Raw genomic sequence first — 22,913 nt, forward strand, 5'->3', positions numbered from 1 at the left:
TGGTCAGGGGTCTGAATACTTTTGCAAGGCACTGTGTGTATATATATATATATATATATATATATATATATATATATATATATATATATATATATATATATATATATATATATAAACTGACTGACACAGGAGTAAATACATATTCAGAAAGACAACAAATTTGATGCATAGATTATTTTCCCCAAGAAACACCAATTTGCACAACAATACTTTATTTCCAAATTTTATATTTTAATAACACAAGACTATCTGAGTGTTGCTTTGTAAATTACAGTCCCCTGTTGGTAACTACGGTTCTTCCCTACAAAAATACTGTATATCTAAAGATTTATTTTTAATAATGTGCCCACTTTTATTTCTAAGAGTGGCATAATCGACATGTATTCATGGTATTATTATTATTTTCTTATTTATTTGCCATTTCTTCGTAACATTACTGTGATCTCAGGCTGTATATATTACAGCCGGGATATTGAAACCACAGACATATTTGCTTCTCATTGTTCAGTATCCCTAGTTACTCCGCATGTAGCTCCAAAATTGGATCCAGATTATGGATCAGTGGAGCCTGATCCAGATCCGCTTAGTATAACACCTTCTTACGATCTGACTCCAGTGAATTCGGATCCAATCCCATTGTTTGTTCTCGTCCCGTTTATTATTTAGTGTACAGTTCGGTACTGTACATACTCAGAAATAAAAAGAAGAAACCAATCTATAACGCAGTTCGTTAAGACGAAACCAACTGTAGGTAAGAATATTTAGTGACTTTATTTTTTATATTCATATTGTTTATCTGTTGACAGTCCTGTGTGATGTTTAGCCGCCATACATTTTGATAAATCAATGTTTTACCGATGGCAATGCCTTCCCCCTCCCCTGATAAGGATTAATAATAGTTGTTTGTTTTTCTCACTTTTCATGTATTGTATTTTTGTGCGATGGCTCTGCAGGAGTTGCGTTTTAGGCACCAATGGTACTTTAATTTTAATACTTTAATATCTGTCTATCTATGTTTTTCTGCTTTACAAAAGAAAATATCAGTCCTAATACACACCCTCTGGAATGTCAATGTCAGCGGCAGTGCAGGAAGGACAACAGCATAAGGTAGTCCCTCGCTAAAAAAAAAAATGGCATGCAAGGAAACAAGACAGGTTGTCCAACTCCGAAATGTCGATTTGTCCAGTTTAAAACAAACAGCACTTGTATTTATTTTAAATGTACAAGTCATTGTAATAAAATAACATTAATCTGTTCTCTGTACACATTACACAATGTACAAATGTAAAGCTGTAATAGGCTTATACAGTACAGTAGTAGGCTACAAATCAAATTAATAGTGCCCTTTCTTTTTTATTTTAGTCTACAGGCTACCAGTAATAAATTAAATACAAATACATCATGCTGATACATTGTTGTTCAAGTTAGGACTTAAAATATTTTAGCCTATTTCGTCTACAATTAGCCCAAAATAGATCACAGTGCTGCATTATACATGACAGGAAATATAGCCTACTGCAAACACTTTATAGATAGAAAATATTTTACAATTTACAGACACTTTGTAAAACACATCTGTTGAGTTTACATGCCCTTTATAAATCCTGTTCTTAATTTTAGTGATCTGTGGGCTGCTTATATCAGTTATTTAGTTTACTTTCTTCCATTTTGTGTCAGTGTACCAACCGTCACTTCAACTGTTGCAAAATACTGAAGGCACAGTGATTAAGTTTAAGTATAGCACATAAGGATACATTAAGTTTAAGTATAACACATAAGGATACATTTCCCCTTAACTGAGGTATTGACTTCAATGTGCTGAGCTCCTGAGCTTCTCAGCGAGTGAGGTAGGTAGGTATGTATACATATCTATATAAGTGAGACAGCATCTCCTGGAATCCACAAATTTATTTGATCAAAACCTTGTCACAAACAAAGTGGGCTGTAACATTGTGGCAATGAAATGTAACACGTAAAACTGCTAGCTAGGTTTTACATTTTTGGGACATACTATATCCTAAATTGTAAAACTATTGTTGGAATAGTACAGAAATACACTACACATTTAAAAAATGGACCTATTCTGTAATGGTAAAAGTATCCTAATGTTAAAAGTGTTAGTGTTGTACTGTTATTTCATTTATAATACACACATGACTTGGCACTGTAGGTTTTTTGACTGGAATGTAAGAGCAGGAAGGAGGAACATAGCGTGACAATACAGATATTGTTTGAGATTTTTCCGTATTGGGCCACAGTTGTTGACGGAACAGAGAGACGTAACACCATGCGACAGGGTCTTCCTCGTGTCACGTGTGTGGGTAGCCACTCATTAAGCACACAGAGAGACGACTGGGGTTGGAGTTGAAACGCCGGTATAGGCGGGCAGGATTTATTCACAAAAATAAATGAAAGTAAACAAAAGGTGGTCATGTGACGTTACCAGTGATGGTAAAGCACAGAGGATTAATACAGCAAGGTGTACAAAAATGCAAAACAAAACAGTACAAAATATACAAATAAAAGGCACCTTTAAAAATGGCTAGCGCTACTCCCCTAAACAGGAGGTACCGCTGGAATCCAATTCTCTCTATACTGTAGACTGTTGCCTGAAAGCTTCGTTGCCTGAAAGCTTCGTTCCTACCCCACCGGGTATACACATGACCGCCGGTGGCCGCAGTTTCTTCTTGCGTGAATGCTGGAACCCTGACCCTGGGTAACCCATGCAGTAGTCAGTATATATGAGTATACACAGCGCGCCCTTGTAGTATGGCATTGCAGTCGCCCAGAACGATCCCCATCAGATGTTTTTATATTGACGGACAGTCAGTCGAGACCCACCCACCTGCTGAATGAAGACCGGCACAGCCAATCACTCGCTGCCCTTCCTCTCAACCAAACCTAGCAGGCAGCAAGTCTTAATCGAGTGCCAGTCTGTAAACAATAATTTGATCAAGCACAAAACAAGCACACAAAACAAACCTGTTTCCACGTATAAATTACACCAACACTAATCGCCCCTGCGGTATGTTTATGAGAAAACAGCAAAGAAATGAAAAAAGAAAGAATGTACACTTACATGCTGAATACAGTAATTACATTTCATTTCTCTTGAAAAAAATATCCTCACGCCCATTGCCTGGTTGCAGTTTGTGTGAAGATGACAGACAGGCAACAATTACATTCGTCCTGCATCATTCGTACTACAACAGGTCATCTTTGAATTAGCGATATCTTTGAATTTGTTAACCACCTGTGTTTGTTATAGTGAAGTTAGCCTGTGTGTGTGTCTCTGTCTCTCTATCGTATTACTTGAATTTGGCGCTGCTGCGTTTATTTTAAATTGATCAGAATGACTGCGGCCCTTAAACAAGAGTGTCGAGTATACAAGGGTGACCTTTATTAATAATACTATGCTTTACAAACGCTGCAATATTTTATTATGTGATTTAAGGCATTTTAGAAGCGGCGCTGCGATAGGCTCTGATCTGCAACACTACTCTTGTGTGTTTTTGGGGCTTGAATACAGTACATTTACATTTGTTTGTCTTATCGAAAAAAATTATCTATGAATATCGGTTTTGATTTCTGTTAAAAGTAAAACATATCCTACTCAGTTATTTATTTATTTTTTTCTCACTGTAATTAACCTGCTTGTTTGTAATTTCTCTGAAAGAGAAACTGAAACTAAACCTTCTCATAGATAGTAAGCAAGTTGTTGTATAGCTATAATTGTACAGTACAGTAAAATTCCAATTGAATAAAAAACAAAACAACTAAACTCCCTACAAGAAGATATCTTCGGTCAGCTTTCGGATAGCGTGAACGGCAAAGCTCTAAGTTCCTCTGAGTTTAAGTTTTCACCATCCAAGCTGAAGTCGAGGTAAACAGACCGTGTTTATCCCCGGCTGTGCTGGCAGTGAACTCTGGATGTGAAGGACCTCTGTGCTGTAAGTAGTTTATCTTGGGTTGTCTGTCAGGACTGTACCATAAAATACAGTTTGCTTACTAAGATGTTTGTACATTAGTTTGTATTACATGGTGGATTGAGGCTGCAATCTCTTTGGGGGTGGAACATGTACATAGCAAGAGTTGCGTGTTTCTTTATTTTTTGAGCACATACCTTTATGTTTCTTTATTGAGAGAGGCGTTAATTAAAGGGCGGCATTAATTCTAAGTAATACGTTGTGTGTGTGTGTGTGTGTGTGTGTGTGTGTGTGTGTGTGTGTGTGTGTGTGTGTGTGTGTGTATATATATAATTTTTTCCATTTTAGATTTCCAAATAAGTCATTTGTTCTGATTCCACTTTTCCCACAAAAAAGAAAAAGATCCCTACCCATTTTTGTTTCAATTCTTTTTTCGTTTCAGTTCTTACTTCCATTAATTAAATGTGGGGATATGTGAAAATGACAGCTGAGTCTCAGTTATGTGCCAGAGTTGGCTGACCTGCCCACACATTCACTGCCACATGCAGCCTCCCCCCATTCTGGGTAACCTGTGCTGTGATCTGTGAAATTACTCTGCCTCGCCATCAATTATCTTTGGTATCAGTTCGCACTGGATGAAAGCCATCTCTCAACTGCATTCTCCCTTTTCTGGGGGTTCATTTTGTGTAGGTAACAAACAGTTATGCCTTCTATAAGCTCATACCATTTGCTCTCTTTTCTAATTCTTCTTTGGGATTTAGCCTCAAGTTCAACTTTCTAAATAATTGCTTGAAATTAAGTTAAAGTTCAAATGTAATTTAATAAGCTGCCTTATGAATATGTTATTGTATTAGTATTTAGTTGTGTCATCAAGTTTAATCAAATACTATTTAATACACTTGCGGTTTTCTTTTTATTACTAGGATATATGTGTGTGAGATAGTTAACTTAAGGTTAAACTTGCACATTCCCATTGCATTTCTCAGAAGTAACATGCCTAGAAAAGACATTGGGGAGAGTTTAAAATACAGATGTTCAGTTTGTTTTAGAACCTTCCTTTCCCTGATAGAATCAGTACAGATTACTATGCAAGCCAACATTTTAGAAGGCCAGCATTAGAGTTTGAGATCCAAGAAGAAAAAATGCAATTAGCAAAAATAAAAAATAATAAAAATGTAAAAAATCAACTGCTTACTATTCAATATTCATGATCGTAGAAATGCACCCAATTAGCAGTTTAAAATTATTCATATTCATCACATTATAAATATGCAAGAGAGGTGCACTGCTGTATAACTAGTTTCTGCAGGATTGTTGATTCCTGAGTTTGTAATAGTCTTTAGTGTCTTTGATACAGTGTAACCTATGCTATTCATATACTATCTGTATATTTGTTTTACCATCCCACTTCCTTTTCAAAATTGAAATGACTTTCTGAAGACAAGACTTTGATCAAGGCAAAAGTAAAGACAGTCTGTCCAAAACATTTTATATGAACAAGAAGAGAAAAGCTCTAAAATATACGCATATAAAGATATCTACAAAAGAAGTACAAAAAAGAATCAATAGAAACATTTATATTTAAAAAAGTGTTATTGTATGTTAATAAAGATGTGATATAAAAAAGGAAAACCAGACACAATTGAGACTTGTACTGCCATGTGTTCACAAGCTTCAGAAAGCAGGAGAAGGCAAAGTTAGTCCTTATTCAGTAGATCAGGACAAATCGGCATAACACTTGAATAATAACGTTTGAATAATAATAATGTGATTAAGCAACATATAGAATTAACACTTTCCTCAAACCAGCTTGGTTTGAGGGTCCACCACCTGGCCAGCTGGACAAGAATAGATCGCTCACAACAGATAGTACCAAGGGGTAGCCAAAAAGGTGGAGTTGGGGCATTGTGTATTGCTTGTCAGGACATTTTGTGGGGTTTCATCAAAAAAGGCCTCTTTCTGGGCTTGTACATTGTACTAAAAACAATATAAGCTTATTTACTTACACTTGGTTACGACTCCCTCCAGTCGGATAATGTTGGGGTGGTTGAACTGTCCCATGATGCTGGCCTCACTCAGGAAGTCCTGCCTCTGCTTATCCGAATAGCCAGCTTTCAAGCTCTTGATAGCCACGTAAATCTCCCGCTTGCTGGGAAGCTTCAGGCGACCGCTGCACACCTCCCCAAACTCGCCTGTTGAAATTGAAAAGAGAATGAAACAATGTTCCATTTGGACCTCTCAAAGTTCCATTTCTACTTTCTTCAACCCTTTGACATTTCTCGGAAACACAGGCGATCTGACCTGGAGTTCTTATACAGTTCTTATAGAATACTGATGATTCCACCATCTGTTCTTCAGTTGGGTGATCAATATTGAAGAGGTGCACAGCACATGTTTGGAAGTGGGCAAGAAATAACCACTTTTATATGATTTTAGGATATGTAATAAAGAAGATTAGGTAACGCTCTATTTTAAGCACTACATATTAGGCATTTATTATGTACTTATTTGCGACTAATTCACACATAATACGTCATGTATAGACTCCTAATAAGGGTTTGTTAGGTACTTATGCATATTCTCAAACACACCTTACTAACAGGTTACTGGACATTAATGTAGGATTTGCATGTCTTATACTGAAGTGAAGACCGTTCTTGGACATATTAGGTCCTCCTAGCTGCTTGGATATGATTAATACATTAGTAATAAGACAGCAAAACAAAGTGGACCATATTCTAAAGTGAAGGTTTCTTTTTAAATCATTACGAGCTTATTAGAAGCACACAGGTCATTAATAGAGTTTTGCAGCACCTATTCTTAAGTAAAGGCTGCTTTTACATTACTTAAGAACTTATTAGCAGCATATCAGTTATCAATAGAGTTTTGATCTAACAAATAATGCACAAAAAGCAATTATCACCAGTGTATCTTTAATCAGTTGTGCAACCTGTATACTGAAGTGAAGACTCCAGGCACCCCATGAAACTCTTACTCACATTAATGAACCTGACAATATAATAATAATAATAATAATAATAATAATAATAATAATAATAATAATAATAAATAATAAGTTGAAGTAAAAAAGAAAAACAGACAAAATCCTTTTAATTATGAATTTATTTTATTTTTTTTTTAAAAGAACTGTTAAAACTTGTAACAAATTGCTATATAATTATTTTCCCAGTAAAATTGGAAATATTTTTTTCCAGAAAAGGTCAGATACATTCTGCATTCCTAAACAGATACAGCACCAACTGGTGCAATGTATAACATTTTTCAAGATTTTCTATGATTACTGGGGGGGGGGGGGGGGGTGGGGGGGGGGGGGGGGGGGGGGGGGGGGGGGGGGGGGGGGGGGGGGGGGGGGGGGGGGGGGGGGGGGGGGGGGGGGGGGGGGGGGGGGGGGGGGGGGGGGGGGGGGGGGGGGGGGGGGGGGGGGGGGGGGGGGGGGGGGGGGGGGGCATCATTTTTTTTTGGGGGGGGGGGGGGGGGGGGGGGGGTTTTTATTTTGGCTCTCAGGTTCGGATTCAGGTTTCTATAGATTGGAATAAAATAATTTTAATTTAGCCTGTAGTAAGCGCCTGTGGACATCATTAATACAAGAAATATTTTACGCTATTTTCTAGCATTTTTCTCTTTTCATTTTCTTTTTTTTTTTCCTCATGGAGCTAAAGGCAATTATCGTTCCCCTAAGCACTACTTCGCAGAGAAGGTGAGCAATCAGGGGTATCATTGAATTCCAAGAATTCAGACCATTCCTTTAAGAAGTAGGCAGGGTCAGATAGTAGAGAGGTATTGAATCTCCATCTCACAGACCTATGTTGATATGAATTCAGGGATAGGATAAAACTAACCAGAGCATAATTGGAGATGGTAATAGGATGTATTATAGGGTTTATCAAAGTTAGACTACCTAGAAGATAGTGAATGCAGAGTATGACTAGTATGACAAAAGTCATACTAAAAGGTACATATCACAAATAAGTTATTTTTTCATGACCGCACCATTTTTGCCAAGATTTTTAAATATACTTAAAGTAAAAATAATGCACTTATGTTTGTGTGTATAACGTACCAACTATTTTTTTTTTTAAACATGTACTTCAATAAAAAATACTTTTCATAACAAAGATAAATTTGAACAAATGTTACAGTGCCAGTCATTCTTCTTTGCCTTCAGCTGACAAGGGATCTGCTGATATCCCAGCATACCTTTCTTCTTAAAGGAGACCACCTCTATAACTCCCCAATATCTCATAACAAAAGGAATACGCTTTTTTTACCTTCATTTTTTGGTACAATAATACCCGAAAATAAATCAAAATCTTTGCACCTGGTACATTTATAAAAAATTTAGATTTATTTTCAGGTATTATTGTACAAAAAAAAAATTATTCCTTTTGTTATGTTTTACTAGGAAGATAATTATATAACAATTTGTTACATGTTTTAACAGTTTTGAAAAAAAAAAAAAACACATTCCTAATTAAAAGAATTTTTTTTTTTTTTTTTTTTTTTTTTTTTTTTTTTTTTTTTGTCAGGTTCATTAATGTGAGTAAGAGCGTCATGAGGTGCCTGGAGTCTTCACTTAGTAGTATACAGTTTGCACAACTAATTAAAGATGCCCTTGTGATAATTGCTTTTTTGTGCATTATTTGTTAGATCACAACTGTATTAATGACATATGCTGCTAATAACTTCTTAAGTAATGTAAAAGAAGCCTTTACTCCAAAACCCTTTATTAATGACCTATATGCTTCTAATAAGCTCTTAATAAATATTAAACCTTCACTTCAGAATAGGGGCTGCAAAACTCTACTAGTGACCAACATCCTCCTAATAAGCCCTTTATTGAAACAAAGTCCAACTCTGGGATAGAGTGTTGTCAATGCATGGTCCACTTTGTTTTGCTGCTTTATTACCAAGGTATTAATCATATACAAGCAGCTAGTAGGACCTAATATGGCCAATAATAGTCTTCACTTCAATGTAAGATATGCAAATCCTTTATTACTGTCTAGTAACCTGTTAGTAAGGCATGTTTGAGAATAAGCATAAGTACCTAACAAACCCTTATTGGAGGCTATACTTGATGCATTGCTAATTAGTCACAAATAAGTAAATAATACATGTATGCCTAATATGTAGTGCTTAAAATAGTGTTACTGAAGATTTTTAGAACACACCATGTTTTTTGTTTAAAATATACTGTACATAATTGTGCAATATAATTGTACTTAAGATTTCTGATTCTGATCTACATTTTTTTTCATTGTTAGTTTGTACATACTGTAAGTAAATATATTCACAAAGAGACCATCTACTTCACTGATCCTAACAGTGACATTTCATAATATAACCATTATTTAACTGTATTAATGTGCTGGTGTTTTCCCCCATGGGTGAGTCATTAAGCCACTTACATTATTAACGTGACTGAAGTCCACAGCCCAAGTAGTCAAAGTACATTTAAACCTCATCTTTGATGACCTATCTTTAATGTTCAAGGCTATTCTTAACACTGATAAAAGACTGTTACACCCTGGAGTCAAGTCCTATTAAATCCTCTATTTTTTATTTTATTATTATTTTTTTAATCATCATCAGGACCCTGAAAAGAACTGGAGCCCAAGGACATTTTTTAATGAGTGTAACTGAAATATATGTTTGCGATTATTAACACACGGCTCTTGAAGTTGTACAGAGGTAGTTTAAGGGGCACGCCATTAAAACTACAGAACCATCATCATCACTGATCTATATGAGATACGGTGTACATCTAATTAAAAAGTGGCCTTGACAAGATCAGAATTGTACAAATAAAAAAAGTACAGCTTATGCAATAAAATGAAATAATGGACAAATAACATTAAGGGCCTTACTGGAAAAAAATACAAATGTTTAAAACAATTTAAATACAAAAATAAAACAAGCCATCTTAAAGGTGAGAATCGATTTGGAATGAAGCTTTGTTCATATGTTAGCACTAGTTATTGAAAGAATTAGAATCTGGAGGTACAATTCAATTTTACATAGTAACATGCTTTTGGAAAAAAGTTTCATATTGCTCTACCTGCTCCTATTACCCTCTCAATTCGAATACTAGATGCCTCAATCTCCTTGGCAAAATCTCGGACAGCCTGATTGGGGTCTTCGTAAGTGTGTGGGTGTATGTAGGTCCTGCTCCCAGGCAGCTTCACTGTCAAGAAGAGAGAAAAAAAAGAAAAAGAAAATGTGTCAGTCAGTCCATTACGAACCTGTTCATTTAGTCAAGGGAGATACAGCTTCATTTTCAACATCATTAAGCATTTTCTTGGGCAGGCATTAAACTGCAATTTTGTAATGCAAATAGGCATTAGAGAACAAGAGATTTCATTTATCACCATCTCTGCTTAAGTGCTTTGCCCCTGAAGATTTTTTTCCCCTGATATTTTGAAGATCCAATGCATTTTTCTTTCTTAGCATGTGCTTCCAATGAGCATGTGTGTTTTTTATTCAATTATTTCTCACGAGCAACACATTTGAAATGGTGCCTGTTTACAGTACCTCTTAACTTAACCCTACCTGAATGCTTACCTCGACCATGCTGGAATTGCAGTTTTTCCTCATCTGGATCTTGTTTCGCTTTGATGTAGCCACAATGCCTGCAAAGCAAAATATGAAGAAGGTATGCATCTGCTGTACCCCATATCAGTATTGGCTTATACAGTGGTAATGTTGTGTTCATAGCTTGTTGGATAAGACAAGGAAATGGGAGTAATTATAGAGGAGCTCCAGAGTGCTTTGTTACATACACTGCTTTGAAAGTAAGATAAAGCTTCTGTGATGAAAATGTTAAAAACGGTGTATGGGGATGTATGGGTGGTTCATCTAAAGAATAACAAATAGTGGCTTCTGATTTTATGAGCGTCTAAATCCTGTGGATCTAGATCACACTGTTTTGTTTGTTTTTTTATGGTTCTGCTGTACTGTATACACTATTTTATGGTTGTAGTTTTCTTCTGCTTTTACTCCATCAGAATAAATGTAATCATTCATTTAAACGCTAATGTCTACCCTGCAGCAGCAGAGACGATAAAACATGCAATTGCTCCAATACAGTATGTCCTTTTCGGACCCTGTATTTAAAAAAAATAAATAGTGTAAGATTCAAATTATGTATCAGCCACCCTCTTGCCTGCCTACAATTAAAACCCATGCTTTGCTTAAGTGCCCATTTACATTTTTATTAAACTTTCCTATGGATAAAGGTTATTAATCAGATGTATTTATTTTTGCTGTGAATGCTATAAATAATGCATAATTTTAAAACAAGAACAAATCTCCACACATGATATCGAAAAAGTCCAGGGTATTATTAGCATGGATATTTAGAACTGCTAAATAACACTTATGTCAAGTGATTTTATTGGTCTGGTGTTTTGTGCTGTTAATTCTACAAGAAATACCAATCTTAAGTAAAACATGTACAGTAACAGTATTTGTTAATTGAAAAGCCACATGATACCAAATAATCACCATCACCTTTTTTTACAGGTTAATTAAAAAATACAAATACTATTTAAAAATACATTTGTCCTGTTGCATTTATACATAAAATGACTTGTTAATGGACCAAATCCTGCTTTGATGAGCTAGATTTTTATTAAAACCACTGCTTCAGAATAAATGTGGCACAGAAGATCATAGATTTCCATATCCCTGTAATCACCTCCGATAATGTTGCTGTTCTCTACTAGAATTTGGTCCTTCATTCTTGCGAGCAGGAGTTCATTTTCAAATGTAACCCAATAAGTGAGGTTATTTTTCATTATGTTAATGTTTTATTGCAGATTTGGCAAGACACATTTACATTTTAAGATGTTTTGATGGTTCTTAGTTTGTACTTTCCTCTTCTATTTAAATATTTAAAAAACATGTTGAATGTCAGACAACCTGGGTTTGAGTGAAAAGTACCCCATTCTAATGAGCACATTTTTACGAGACTGTAGAAAATATGAGGAAGGCAGCAGATCCCCACTGTGAACGGAGGGTGGTTATAGTGCGCTCAATAACTCTGAGCTCAAATTTAATTTAAAATTTTAATGTACACTTGAAAATGACAGTATGACATAAGCCAAAAATAAAATATAACATAAATCAATTTTCTTTCTCCATCATTTTATATAACTTTGTTTCTCTGTAATCGCCCCAATCCAGTGTCACAAAATATTATTAAATGTTTCAATGTGCATTAAAGATGTAGATGTAGACAGAATAGTACAGTTAGTGTTCTGCATTCTTGGTTTTTATCTTTAAAAAAAAAAAAAAAAATCTAGGAATTTTTCGGAGTGTATTTTACATATACTAAAATAGGAAATATAGTTTTTAATTGAAACACCGGTAAAAATCAGGGGAAACGAATCTCAGTATACACACTTTACATGTGTAATATGTTGCATAGCAGTTCTGGTTTCTGATTAAATTTAATGTCCCTGGCATGTATGATGAAGCAGAATCTGTGCAAGTCGAGGCCATATTTTCCCATGTAGCTGGTACTTTGCGAACGTTTGGGCAATTGCTGTGCTGACGGAAATAGTATGTACAGAAGGTATGAACCTGACATCAGCACAAAACAAGCCAAGTTTATTCGCCTTGAAATCATGAAAATAAAATCAAATTGACAGAACTGGGTGGTGCAAACCATCGGGAGATGCTTTAAACATCACACTGGACATCCATCCATCACACTGGACATTCCATCAATGCGTTCCATAAGTTTACCAAAGCATCACCATTTTCTGTCAAATATTTACAATTAAGATTGGCAGTGTTTTAGCTGATAGACAGTACCATCGCACAAAGTCACCAATGCATACCTCTCTTCAGTCTGCAATAAACAGTGACTGTCCAGCAAAGCACAGCGCTCTGACAAACTCATTAACACAGTCATTCTGCACTTTCTTTATTAAAGCGTGTGTAAATGCTTCATAAACTGATTGCTTGTCTCTCAGTTCACTTTATTATTTTAGTTGAATGTGTTGCTTATGTTTCTGTATGTTCTTTTATTGTCAGCATGAACATCTACCTCAGTGCAGCAGTATTTGCACTGATATGCATCTTCTGCCTCATCTGACCCACTTGTTATTTTTGCTTTTTGTATACTTGGAAACATTTGTTTTCTTTTAAATATTCATAAACTGATTTATGTTTTCTCCCCATTCCTCATCCACTCAAAATATTATATTTTTGTGCATTTCAATTTAGTTTTTTTGACAAGCTAGTAGTTACCAGCAGTTGATCAGGTCATAATGTATTTGTGAAGTGACAGAGAACCATGTTTGAAAACATTGTGCATTCCCTAGAAAACAGTACCTGGAAAAGATTGACTAATAGACAATAGTAAAAACCTACTGTTAAAAAAAATCCAGCAATTTTTCGGTAAAATTTGGAATAAACCGGAAACGCGGAACACTAAGTATAGTGTACAGAATTAGCTGTTATAACCAGATAAGCTATTTGAGCTATAATATACAGCTAATATATACATTAACATATGACACCCATCTCCACTAACAGAGATAAAGTGCATACATGTGTCATTATTGCTCAATACAGTCCAATACTGCATCATTCAATTCCTTGACAAAACAAGCTTGTTGTGATTGAAACAACAATCCATCACCATTTTATAACATAAACTATAATTAATTTCAAATCCATTAAATCCTCACCAGAATCAATGCGTCTGGTACAAGCTGTCAGTTAAATAATAATGTTCCATGTTTCCACAAACCTGATCTATACTTTAGCTGCCTTGAGCGAGAATGGATTTTGAGCAGGAACATTGATGCTGGTTTGGAAGAAGAAACTTCTGCTGTGAAACTCTGTCTGGCATTCTGGATATTAAACTTTGAAATGTGCTGACTACTGAACAAAGTTGCGAGGAGGAGGGGTGGGCACGGGACTAAACTTAACTAAGCTTTTTTTCTTTTTCTTTTGCTCTTCGTTGTTACCTTTTACACAGCCGAATAAGCAAAACATTTCCGTTTAAACTAGAACAATTGGAAGGTGTCAGTTACATTAAGCAACTGTGGCAGTTCGTAATAATAAAGGTCTGGGTCCACTGCCATGGGCTTTAACTTGTCCCTCGTTGTTTATAATCTGAAATCAGAAGCAAATGGGGGTGGTTGGGGGGAGGGCATCTGTTTATTTGTTTCCCTCTTCCTTAAAACAGCATGTGCCTCTGATTACTGGCCATCTACCCCTCTCTGGGCCCAGCATGCCCTATTAGGCACAACACATTGCTACAAGGGGTGTCCAATTAGACCATTAATCAGGAGGTGACAATCAGACCTCAGGTGGGGAGAAACCTCAGAAGACCAAGACTTTGCCTCTTCTGCATCTACTATGTGCTGCACTGATGGTACATTACAGAGACACAATGGGGTCCAGCTCTAATTTACATACAGTGAACAATTGGCATCTGGAAAGAATACTTTTATTAACCACTACAGTGTCAGGTGAGAGAAAATAAGATTAGATTTAAATGGAACATTTATTGTGTTAAAATATTAAAGCTGCAAAAAATGGCAGGCATGCATCTTATCTGGACCACTGCTTAGAAATAATAATAAAAAAAAAAGTACTTTTACATTTGGTACATTTCTAATCTCACTTAAGTGGTAGGTCCTCAAGGAGCTTGAGTTACAGGTGCAAAAATATGCCAGTTAAAACAGAACACTAATATTAATACTATGAATAATGTTCATTTTGGAGAACAAATACTGTATACTTTCCCTGAGTTAGGAGTATGCTCCATAAAAATAAAACTACACATTGACTGGTATGCATTTAAAAAAAAAAGAAAAACATTGTTATGTTTTACTGGTAATATTATTAATTGGCTTGGAAAACCTACATAACAAAAAAAGGGCTTTGTAGTACTGGTACTTTTTTTGGCTTTGTGAAGGGTGATTTTTCGAAACTCGAACCATAAGGTATAAAAATTGTATTTAAATGGTGCGTTTTAAAACAAATTACCAATGATGATTATTGGCCATAGAGATAGGAAAGATTGATGCTTACAAAACAGACAACACCAGCCAACGGCCGCAGTTTCACGTTATTTAAGCTTGTAATACTGTTGTACATTTTGTTTCATTCATGCTGTTCACTGTACCCTCGCGCACAATACTCTCATGAGAACTATGTTTCACATATTCACAGCATTTCCAAATGAATGCAAGTAAAAACATAGATTGGCATATGACTTGGCGGGCCAATCAAAATGGTCTGGCAGGCCGGATTTGGTCTGCGGGTCACTTATTGACTACCCCTGCTCTACTGCACACCATACATTCTATGCCTTTTCTTTTTAATTTGCATACTAATACAGTTGTAACCAGCTTTAACAGCAGACATCTGTTTGTATTTCTGAATTTCAATTTCCACTATCTTGCGTTTTTTAGTGAAACTATAATAAAGCCTAGGTTCTGGTCATAATGATAACGCCAATCAGAGTTCCAACCCACAGCTGCCAACATATTACAAGAATAAGAGCTGGTTGAGCTAACTTGAGATAATGTCTTCCTGTCACTTAATTTACAAATAAAACAGTAATTAAACAACCACATATCTGCCAGTTATTGTAAAGCTAACAGTTGCTCTGTGCTAGACATTTTCTAATCCATTCCTTCTTCCATTCCTCCAGAGTCTACCATTGCAGGTTGTTTTTTTTTTCAAAATAAGGTGTTTTATTTACAGTATTAATCAATGCAAAGTTCCATCCTTAAGGAAAGAAACTAAAGGAAGGGAGTTAGAGGGCAGGACTAAAATGAAGGCATCAGATAGCAGTAACTGCAGAAATTGCATGTCAGATGGCCACTGCTACAAGGGCTTGCAAGTTTAATATGATAACCGTCTGTTTATTAGAACATTAGGCTTCACTTTACAGAATATGGAATTTATGTCTTAGTAGCTGATGTGATTGCACATGTCTGTTTTTATAATACAATCAACGCTGTCACTGTTTCTTGTGTGGTCTAAATAATTGTTGTATCTGATTTTAAAAATTACTTTGCAGCATCTTAAATCAAGAGTCAGCCATTTGATGAATTTGCTGCTGTTCTTTGGGCTGCTTGGAGTACAACTGTGTGACGTTGATCAAGGTAACAACCACCTTCTCCATAAACCTGTATGCAGGCTAGAAATAATAAAGGACAACCATTTTAAAGCTGAACCACATCAACAAGCCCTTGAATAAATGATCAGGCAGATTCATGCTTTTTCTCAACTTTCTTTTTTTTTTTTGCTTTTCATATTGAAGTGATTTGCCAGAGAAACATTCTTTTCAGAATTGCAAGGGATAATGAATGTTATACCAGTATTTATTCTGAACAGTGATCTGTTATGCTGTTTTACTTGCCTGGAGCCCTTTTTCGAAATTATCCCTTGTATTCCCCATGCTCTTAAATTTTCAATCTACTTTTTGTGCTTTACTTGGCTATTCTCATTTCTCTCTTGATATAAAGCTGAAATTAACCAGGGTCCATAATAGATCTGCATGTACTGTAGATAACACACATAGGAAATAGCACAGTAAAGCAGCTGGTAACATGAAAATACAGTATTATTTATGTACACAGTAATATAAAATCATAAATTGGTTCTTCGTAATTAGCTTTTCGTAACTCTTGGAATTTGACCTGAGGTTAAGAAGATATGCATGCTTATAAGAGTGAGTTGAACCCTAATTCCATTCAGATCGCCTCATTAGGTAAAACCTTAAAATAGGAACCTTAACCTTAGAACTAGACCTTCTATTACACTTGAGAGATTAGCAGTTTTCTAGTGAACTTGTATCTTTAACTTTGTATATGTAAAAAAAAAAACAACTTTAGGGGCAATAGTGTTTATATAAAAATAAAAAATAAATTAAAAATGCTTCGGGCTGATCACTAGCCTGTTTCCCTGTCAAATGCCTGGCTGTAATATCTGTTTATATATTCTCTGATGTTGTAATTTAACTGAGAAGTATAACAGCAATGCTGATTGGAGGATAATATTGCAACAACTAAGGAAGGAAGCCTCAGAATTGGGGACTTTTCCCTGGTTGAATTTTCAGTGTATTACTTAATTATACAAAAATGATACAGTAATGCTACAGTACTGAGAGAAAAATTAAAATGCATAACTGTGTTTTTGGATACAGCTGACATAGCTGTCTTGGTCTCCAGTGAATCAGTTCACAGATTTTACTCTGAAATGCCTTTTTTAACACCATTTTTGGCATAAGCACCAAGGAAAGATACAATGTAGTGAGAAATATAAAAAAGAAGTGCACTAAAAAAACTCAATTTTAACAATTGCCCTAAATGACAAAGAATACGTATGTCAGAAATAAACACACCGTTAAGAAGATATGCTTTGATCTTCCACTGACTGGAGTTTTACTGGAGAACTATTTTTCAGTTTTCCCCAGACCATTTTAACCATTGGTATGCAGAGTATCCTTGTGCTGTTACTGAGGACACAGGGTGCAGTTCCATTTGTACATAGTGACACCCTGCTGCCATCGTCCCAGATAGGCATACAGGAGCTGTGTACTGACAGCGCCTCTAGCTCACTAAACTGTTTGCGGAGGTGATAGCCAAGAGAAAGGCTGTTTTCATAGACAGATACTTCAACTCCATGGAGTGTATGGGCTTAAATGGGGCCTTCACGAGAGCCTCCAGTACAATATCGAGGCTCCACTTGGGGATAACGACCCTCCTTGGAGTTCGCCGAGCACTTTTAAGAAAACGGGTTACCAAGAAATGTGCAACCGGAGATACAGAGTCAAAGGGGCAAGGTACGCAGAAATGGCTGCTAAATACACCTTCAAAAGGTAATCTATCAGCATCTAGCAGTTCTTGCAGAAACTGCAAGTTAACTGGCACAGGGCAAGAGACTGGGTCGTGACCCTTAGTTAGACACCAGTTCTGAAAATATCTCCACTTGTAGGCGTATAATGACCTAGTGTTCTGCATCGTGACCACGACCGCGTCAGATAGTCCTAGGACTGGCAAGCAATCCCATTCAGGGGCCAGACTTCCATGAGCTGACTGTTTAATCCCTCGGCAGGCAGGATCGAAGATGTCACCCCAGGAATGGGCCTATCGACAACTCTGATATAAAGAGCTCAGTAAATACCTATATAAGTAATGTTTTAGTGGTCCTCTTCGAATTGAAGGGGAACAGCTGTTCTAGTTTGATTTGAACCCATGACAATACCTCTGTTTATTGTTTCTTTTAGTTTAGAATCTTATGTGGTACATTTTTTTAATCCTAAATGCTACAAAACCAAAGGAGATCCCACAGTTACTCCAACAGTCTTTCACCATTAAATAAAAAAGAAAGTGTGTAAGCATTATATTCATATTCAAGCAACATTTACACCCTATAACCAATTTCGTAATATTTACTATTATGGCCTGCCATAATATGATGACTGATTTATTTCTTGGAATACATAAGTTACTTTATACAGATTGGCATTCATTATTAATTGAATGTCATATCTTCTCATTTACAGGATCCAGATGTTGTACAATACAGTCCAAGCCATGGCAGGACTTGATTACTTATTTGCAGTGTAATGTGGTTTTGCTGTACACCAAATTAGAAAACTCAATTGGATATGGTTGATAAGTAGGGGTAGAAAGGGCAATGGCTGCAATATGCAAGTCTGGCTGTCAGGCTGAAAGATTTTCAAATGACTATGAATGGATATCCCATGTAATTTATAAACCAGTCAGACAGAATGGCACACAGATAAATATAACATATATTTTAATTTACATGTTTTAAATTAGAAACCATTCTTTATTAGCATGATACGGTATAGCTTTAAGCCTTTTATTATTTCATGGAAAAATAAGTTCATTCTGATAATGACACGGTATATGCTTTCAACCGTGTAAATAAAGAGAGCTGGCGCTGGTTTTATGATGAATTGGGCATGCTTCTACAAGTGTGGATGTGGACTATTTATCACCTTTGTATGCCACATACAGCATAGTAAGTTGTATCTAGACATCCCTCAAGGCTCTGCCTCAATTGATGATATTTCACAATGCAGTTTCATACCTAATCCAGCGCAGCGCAAGTCAACACTCAATTAAAAACAAATCTTTTTAAAATGGGAGATAATAGAATAGGAGATGACCCAAGAGGTGAGGTCAAAATCCAGCACAAGCACACTTGAATATCAGTTACATACACAAAGGCACTGTTACAAGACTAAATGGAACAATAGGAGTTCTTTATTTAGAATCAAGTCATTTTCATATGTTTTTGTATAAGGTTATCCCTTCTTTGAACATGCCTCTGTAATTATCTCTTATTGTGCAGACTTCCTAAGCCTATGCTTGCACTAACACTGACTCCATCTGTACGGATGGGAGAATACTTTAAGAAGATTTCTAATCATCTCTTTTGTGGTTTACAGCTAATAAGATGGAGTCGGAGCAAAATAATTTCTGTTTTATTTCAAGACTTTAATTAAAACCAGTGAGGTTGGAGATTAGTGTCACTCAATGCAACCCACTTTATTCCTATGAAAAAGCTAACAGAGTAGAATATGTATCCTATTATTATTCACTTAAAATAGGCCTTCAGATGTTGGAAACACCAATTGTTAATCTAATAAAGACAGAAAACCGTCCAATAAATCGTAATTACTAATCATTCAAGAACCATTTGGTGGACTACAATAAGCTCTATCATGCTTTTGATCATGTACCACAATAAAAACAATAAACATACAGATATATAAAATATGATACATCATGTAAAGAAATCATTGCAACACAATGAATTGTTATACCCTTAATGATAACCCCAGTAGCAGCACTTTATTCCAGCTCTTAAACATCCATTCTCCAGCAATCGGACACAGTGCCTGGCTGTGAATTAATCCTGACATCTGCTTCTCACACTTGGTGTTGTCTTGTCAGCTGGGTGGATAAGATGCCCCATAGGTCTGAAGGGACAAGACCATCAAGTTCAGCCCCATTTACCCCAGCAATCAAAGAGATGACAGGTGTCAAAGCTACAGCTATCCCTTGTTTTATTAATTGCTCTGACTGTTGTCTTTCTGTGAATTTTTTTTGCAAGCTCCACTTTTTTTTTCTAATCCCTCACAGCATTGCTACAATCGCAGTGGATGTCCCTTCTGTTGTAAAGAGTCATCATTATGCTTCCACAATTCTCTCTTCTTATAACGGCAGAAAAATGGTAGGTCAAAGCAAATACAATTACTTCACAATCCCATTAGGGGACTCCATTTCTTGATACAGTACAGTATATCAGCTCCTCAGACTAATTACGTCCAGCCAAACTCGTGTATCAAATACATATAGTAGTGTATTGTACTGCAGATAAAACTACAAGGCTATACTTTCTTGAGTCTGTGGCTACTGTTAAAAACTGAAAAGGAACCCCAGGAAATGCAGAACAAATCTTTCCTTTACATGTCAACACAATAATGAATGTATAGTGGTACAGTAATAAATCAGACCGCAATGACCAATGCAGAATGCCTCATTGTTCCCATTATAGCTTGGTTTGAGTTGATATCTCAGTGGACTATTGGCTTCGCTTAATCTGTAACCCAGCCAAAAGGATATGGAAAACGGGTTGCGACAAAGAGCGAATGAATCTGGATCAACAATCTCCCTCTCGACCTGTGAGAGCACTGCACAGCAGGAATTATGTGCCCCGTACTGAATGGTTTGGCAGTTCATTCCGGGGGGAGTCGGAAGCCGGCCATTCAGGAAAGGGACAACGTCATGGTACCAGGAGTCATCGCCCTAGTAAGGTGAGAGAAGTTTCATTCATCAATTGGAGGAGACGCTATTGAACTAGCTGTCGGAGGGGGCGGGGCTGTAGGTACTTTAGGGGGACGTGACGTCGTGATCGGTTCCTTTGTTGTGGTTGATGGGAGGAAATGAGGACTGTGTTTTGAGAGATGGAGCTAAGTGGGTGTTTGTTTTGCAACCGTGTGTGTTTTCTGTCACCAGTCTGATCGAGCACGGAGCTCGAACTTCTCTGCACCTGCACTTAGCCGACATCACTGTTCCAGCACCACACCTACACCAAGAGCCCTGTCCAGAGACGTGTCTGTTTGTGTTTTCTTTATTATTATTTTGGGACTGTAAACCTTCATTTTTACGCTGGTGATACCCATTGTTGGGTAGAGCCAGCTTTATTATTTCTGAACGGTGAAAGTGGTTGGAGGAATTAAACTGTGAACTTTATGTCTGTTCTTGCACCTGCATCACCCTATCACCACGCACAGTAAACCACATGTTCACAGGGGTTCATAACTAAATCCTGAATACAAACATCTGAGACATGTAAAAAAAAAAAAAAAAACAGGCCAATAGTATCTATAAAAGTCCATGCCATTTGGCATTTTTAAGATGTTTATCCATCGACCAGTGGGGGAATATAGGGCAAGATAATACATGTAAATTGCCAGTCAATGTGTCTATTTTACTCTCTAAAAATGCTATTTGTTGTTGAAGTAATTTATACAATATAAAATGTTAAACCTAGGCTTATAAAACTGAAACTGTATTTGGGGGTGTCTATATACAGTACTGTTACAGTGTAGACAAAATCTCTAGTAGGACTGCAATACAGATGGTCTGTACGCTCCGCAGGACTAATTTTAGGCTGCATTTATAATGTCTCAGTCTAAAAGACACCTGAGACAGCAAAGTGCCGTTTGGCTGGTATGTTAACATTTTTCAACCCGTTAACCAAGTGTAAACAAAATCATTAGCAGTGATGCAAATATATTTTAATTGCATTCTTAAAAAAAAAAATAATCCTTGCCATCTGCTAAGTTTATCAGGTGCCAGCCACTCTGATTGTACACCCTTTGTACTGCCAACCTGCAGGAAGACGAACAGCCAAATTAATATTACAACAAACCAAAATAACTTTTAATTGTGCAAAAAAAAAAAAAAAAATAAATAAATAAATAAATAAATAAATACTACAGTGGCCCATCTGCCTTTAAAAAGTGTTTGCAGGTAATGTTAGGCTTCTGTTGTGGATCTCATAATGACACCATGACAAGCAGGAAGGGAGGAAGCCTGTGTTCCTGCAGTTAAAACTACCTTAGGGAAATGTAGCCATACCAGAACCATGTTATTTGCTTGTATCTTTAACTGAACAATAAACCAAATGTTTTACACTACATACACAGCTGTTTATATTGAAGGTGTGATTGTGTTCAGCATGTGAGCCAATATAGCTATGGAAAGCAGGAGGTTTAAGTAAAGATGTTTCCTTTGGTGAGGAGAAAACATTAAATAGAAAACCGTCCACTGGTATTTTATGCTTTCTGCAAGAAATACCCAGACAGGAATTCAAAATTGTTTAAATTTTCCCCAGAGAGCAAAAACCTTTTTTCTCATCCTACTGTACATGTAATAAATGGGGTTTTATTTGTTGGCCTTCATAGTGTGTACTAAAGGGCTGGTATATTTGGTGAATGTAGTTGGGAGTTTCTTGGTACAGTTGTCCTGCGTTATACCACCCCTCTTTATAACGCCACCCATGCATACAACCAGCTATTCTCTCTGAACAAATGTCACCAACATAAAAACAGTGCTATTTGTATCCATCATATCGTCACCCTGATGTCTGCCACCCGCCAACTTCCCAAGCCAAGCAAACATAAATATAAGTATTGTCGTTTCCCTCCTTGTAGCGCCAGGGAAATAATCATGGCCAATTAAACAAAGTTGTGTAGTTAACCTCTGACTCGAGTCAACGCTACATTTAAAACCAGAAATGTTTGGAAATGTTTTCTCACCTAAGGTGAGGCACACTGTTAATCGAAGGACAATTGGAGACATCCTAATGAATAAAAACAAATGGCTTACCTTGATGGAACAGGTTGATTTGTTTAACCTGAAAAAGGCTTGACACAGTCTAAAATAAGCG

The 22,913-nt window shown here is 36.4% G+C and overlaps 1 protein-coding gene across 1 annotated transcript in view; it reads right to left on the minus strand.

Annotated features, from left to right (window-relative positions):
- Positions 1-22,913, minus strand: part of LOC121327322 (ephrin type-A receptor 3-like) — a 150,526-nt gene that overhangs the window by 28,341 nt on the left and 99,272 nt on the right. Inside the window, exons 9-11 of the mRNA XM_041271280.1 lie at positions 10,509-10,576; positions 10,006-10,131; positions 5,933-6,118 (exon numbers count right to left, since the gene is read on the minus strand). Of these exons, the coding sequence (XP_041127214.1) occupies positions 5,933-6,118; positions 10,006-10,131; positions 10,509-10,576 (380 nt within the window). The remainder of the gene's footprint in view (positions 1-5,932; positions 6,119-10,005; positions 10,132-10,508; positions 10,577-22,913) is intronic.

The sequence above is a fragment of the Polyodon spathula genome, chromosome 14, assembly GCF_017654505.1.
Source record: "Polyodon spathula isolate WHYD16114869_AA chromosome 14, ASM1765450v1, whole genome shotgun sequence".
Lineage (NCBI taxonomy): Eukaryota > Metazoa > Chordata > Actinopteri > Acipenseriformes > Polyodontidae > Polyodon > Polyodon spathula.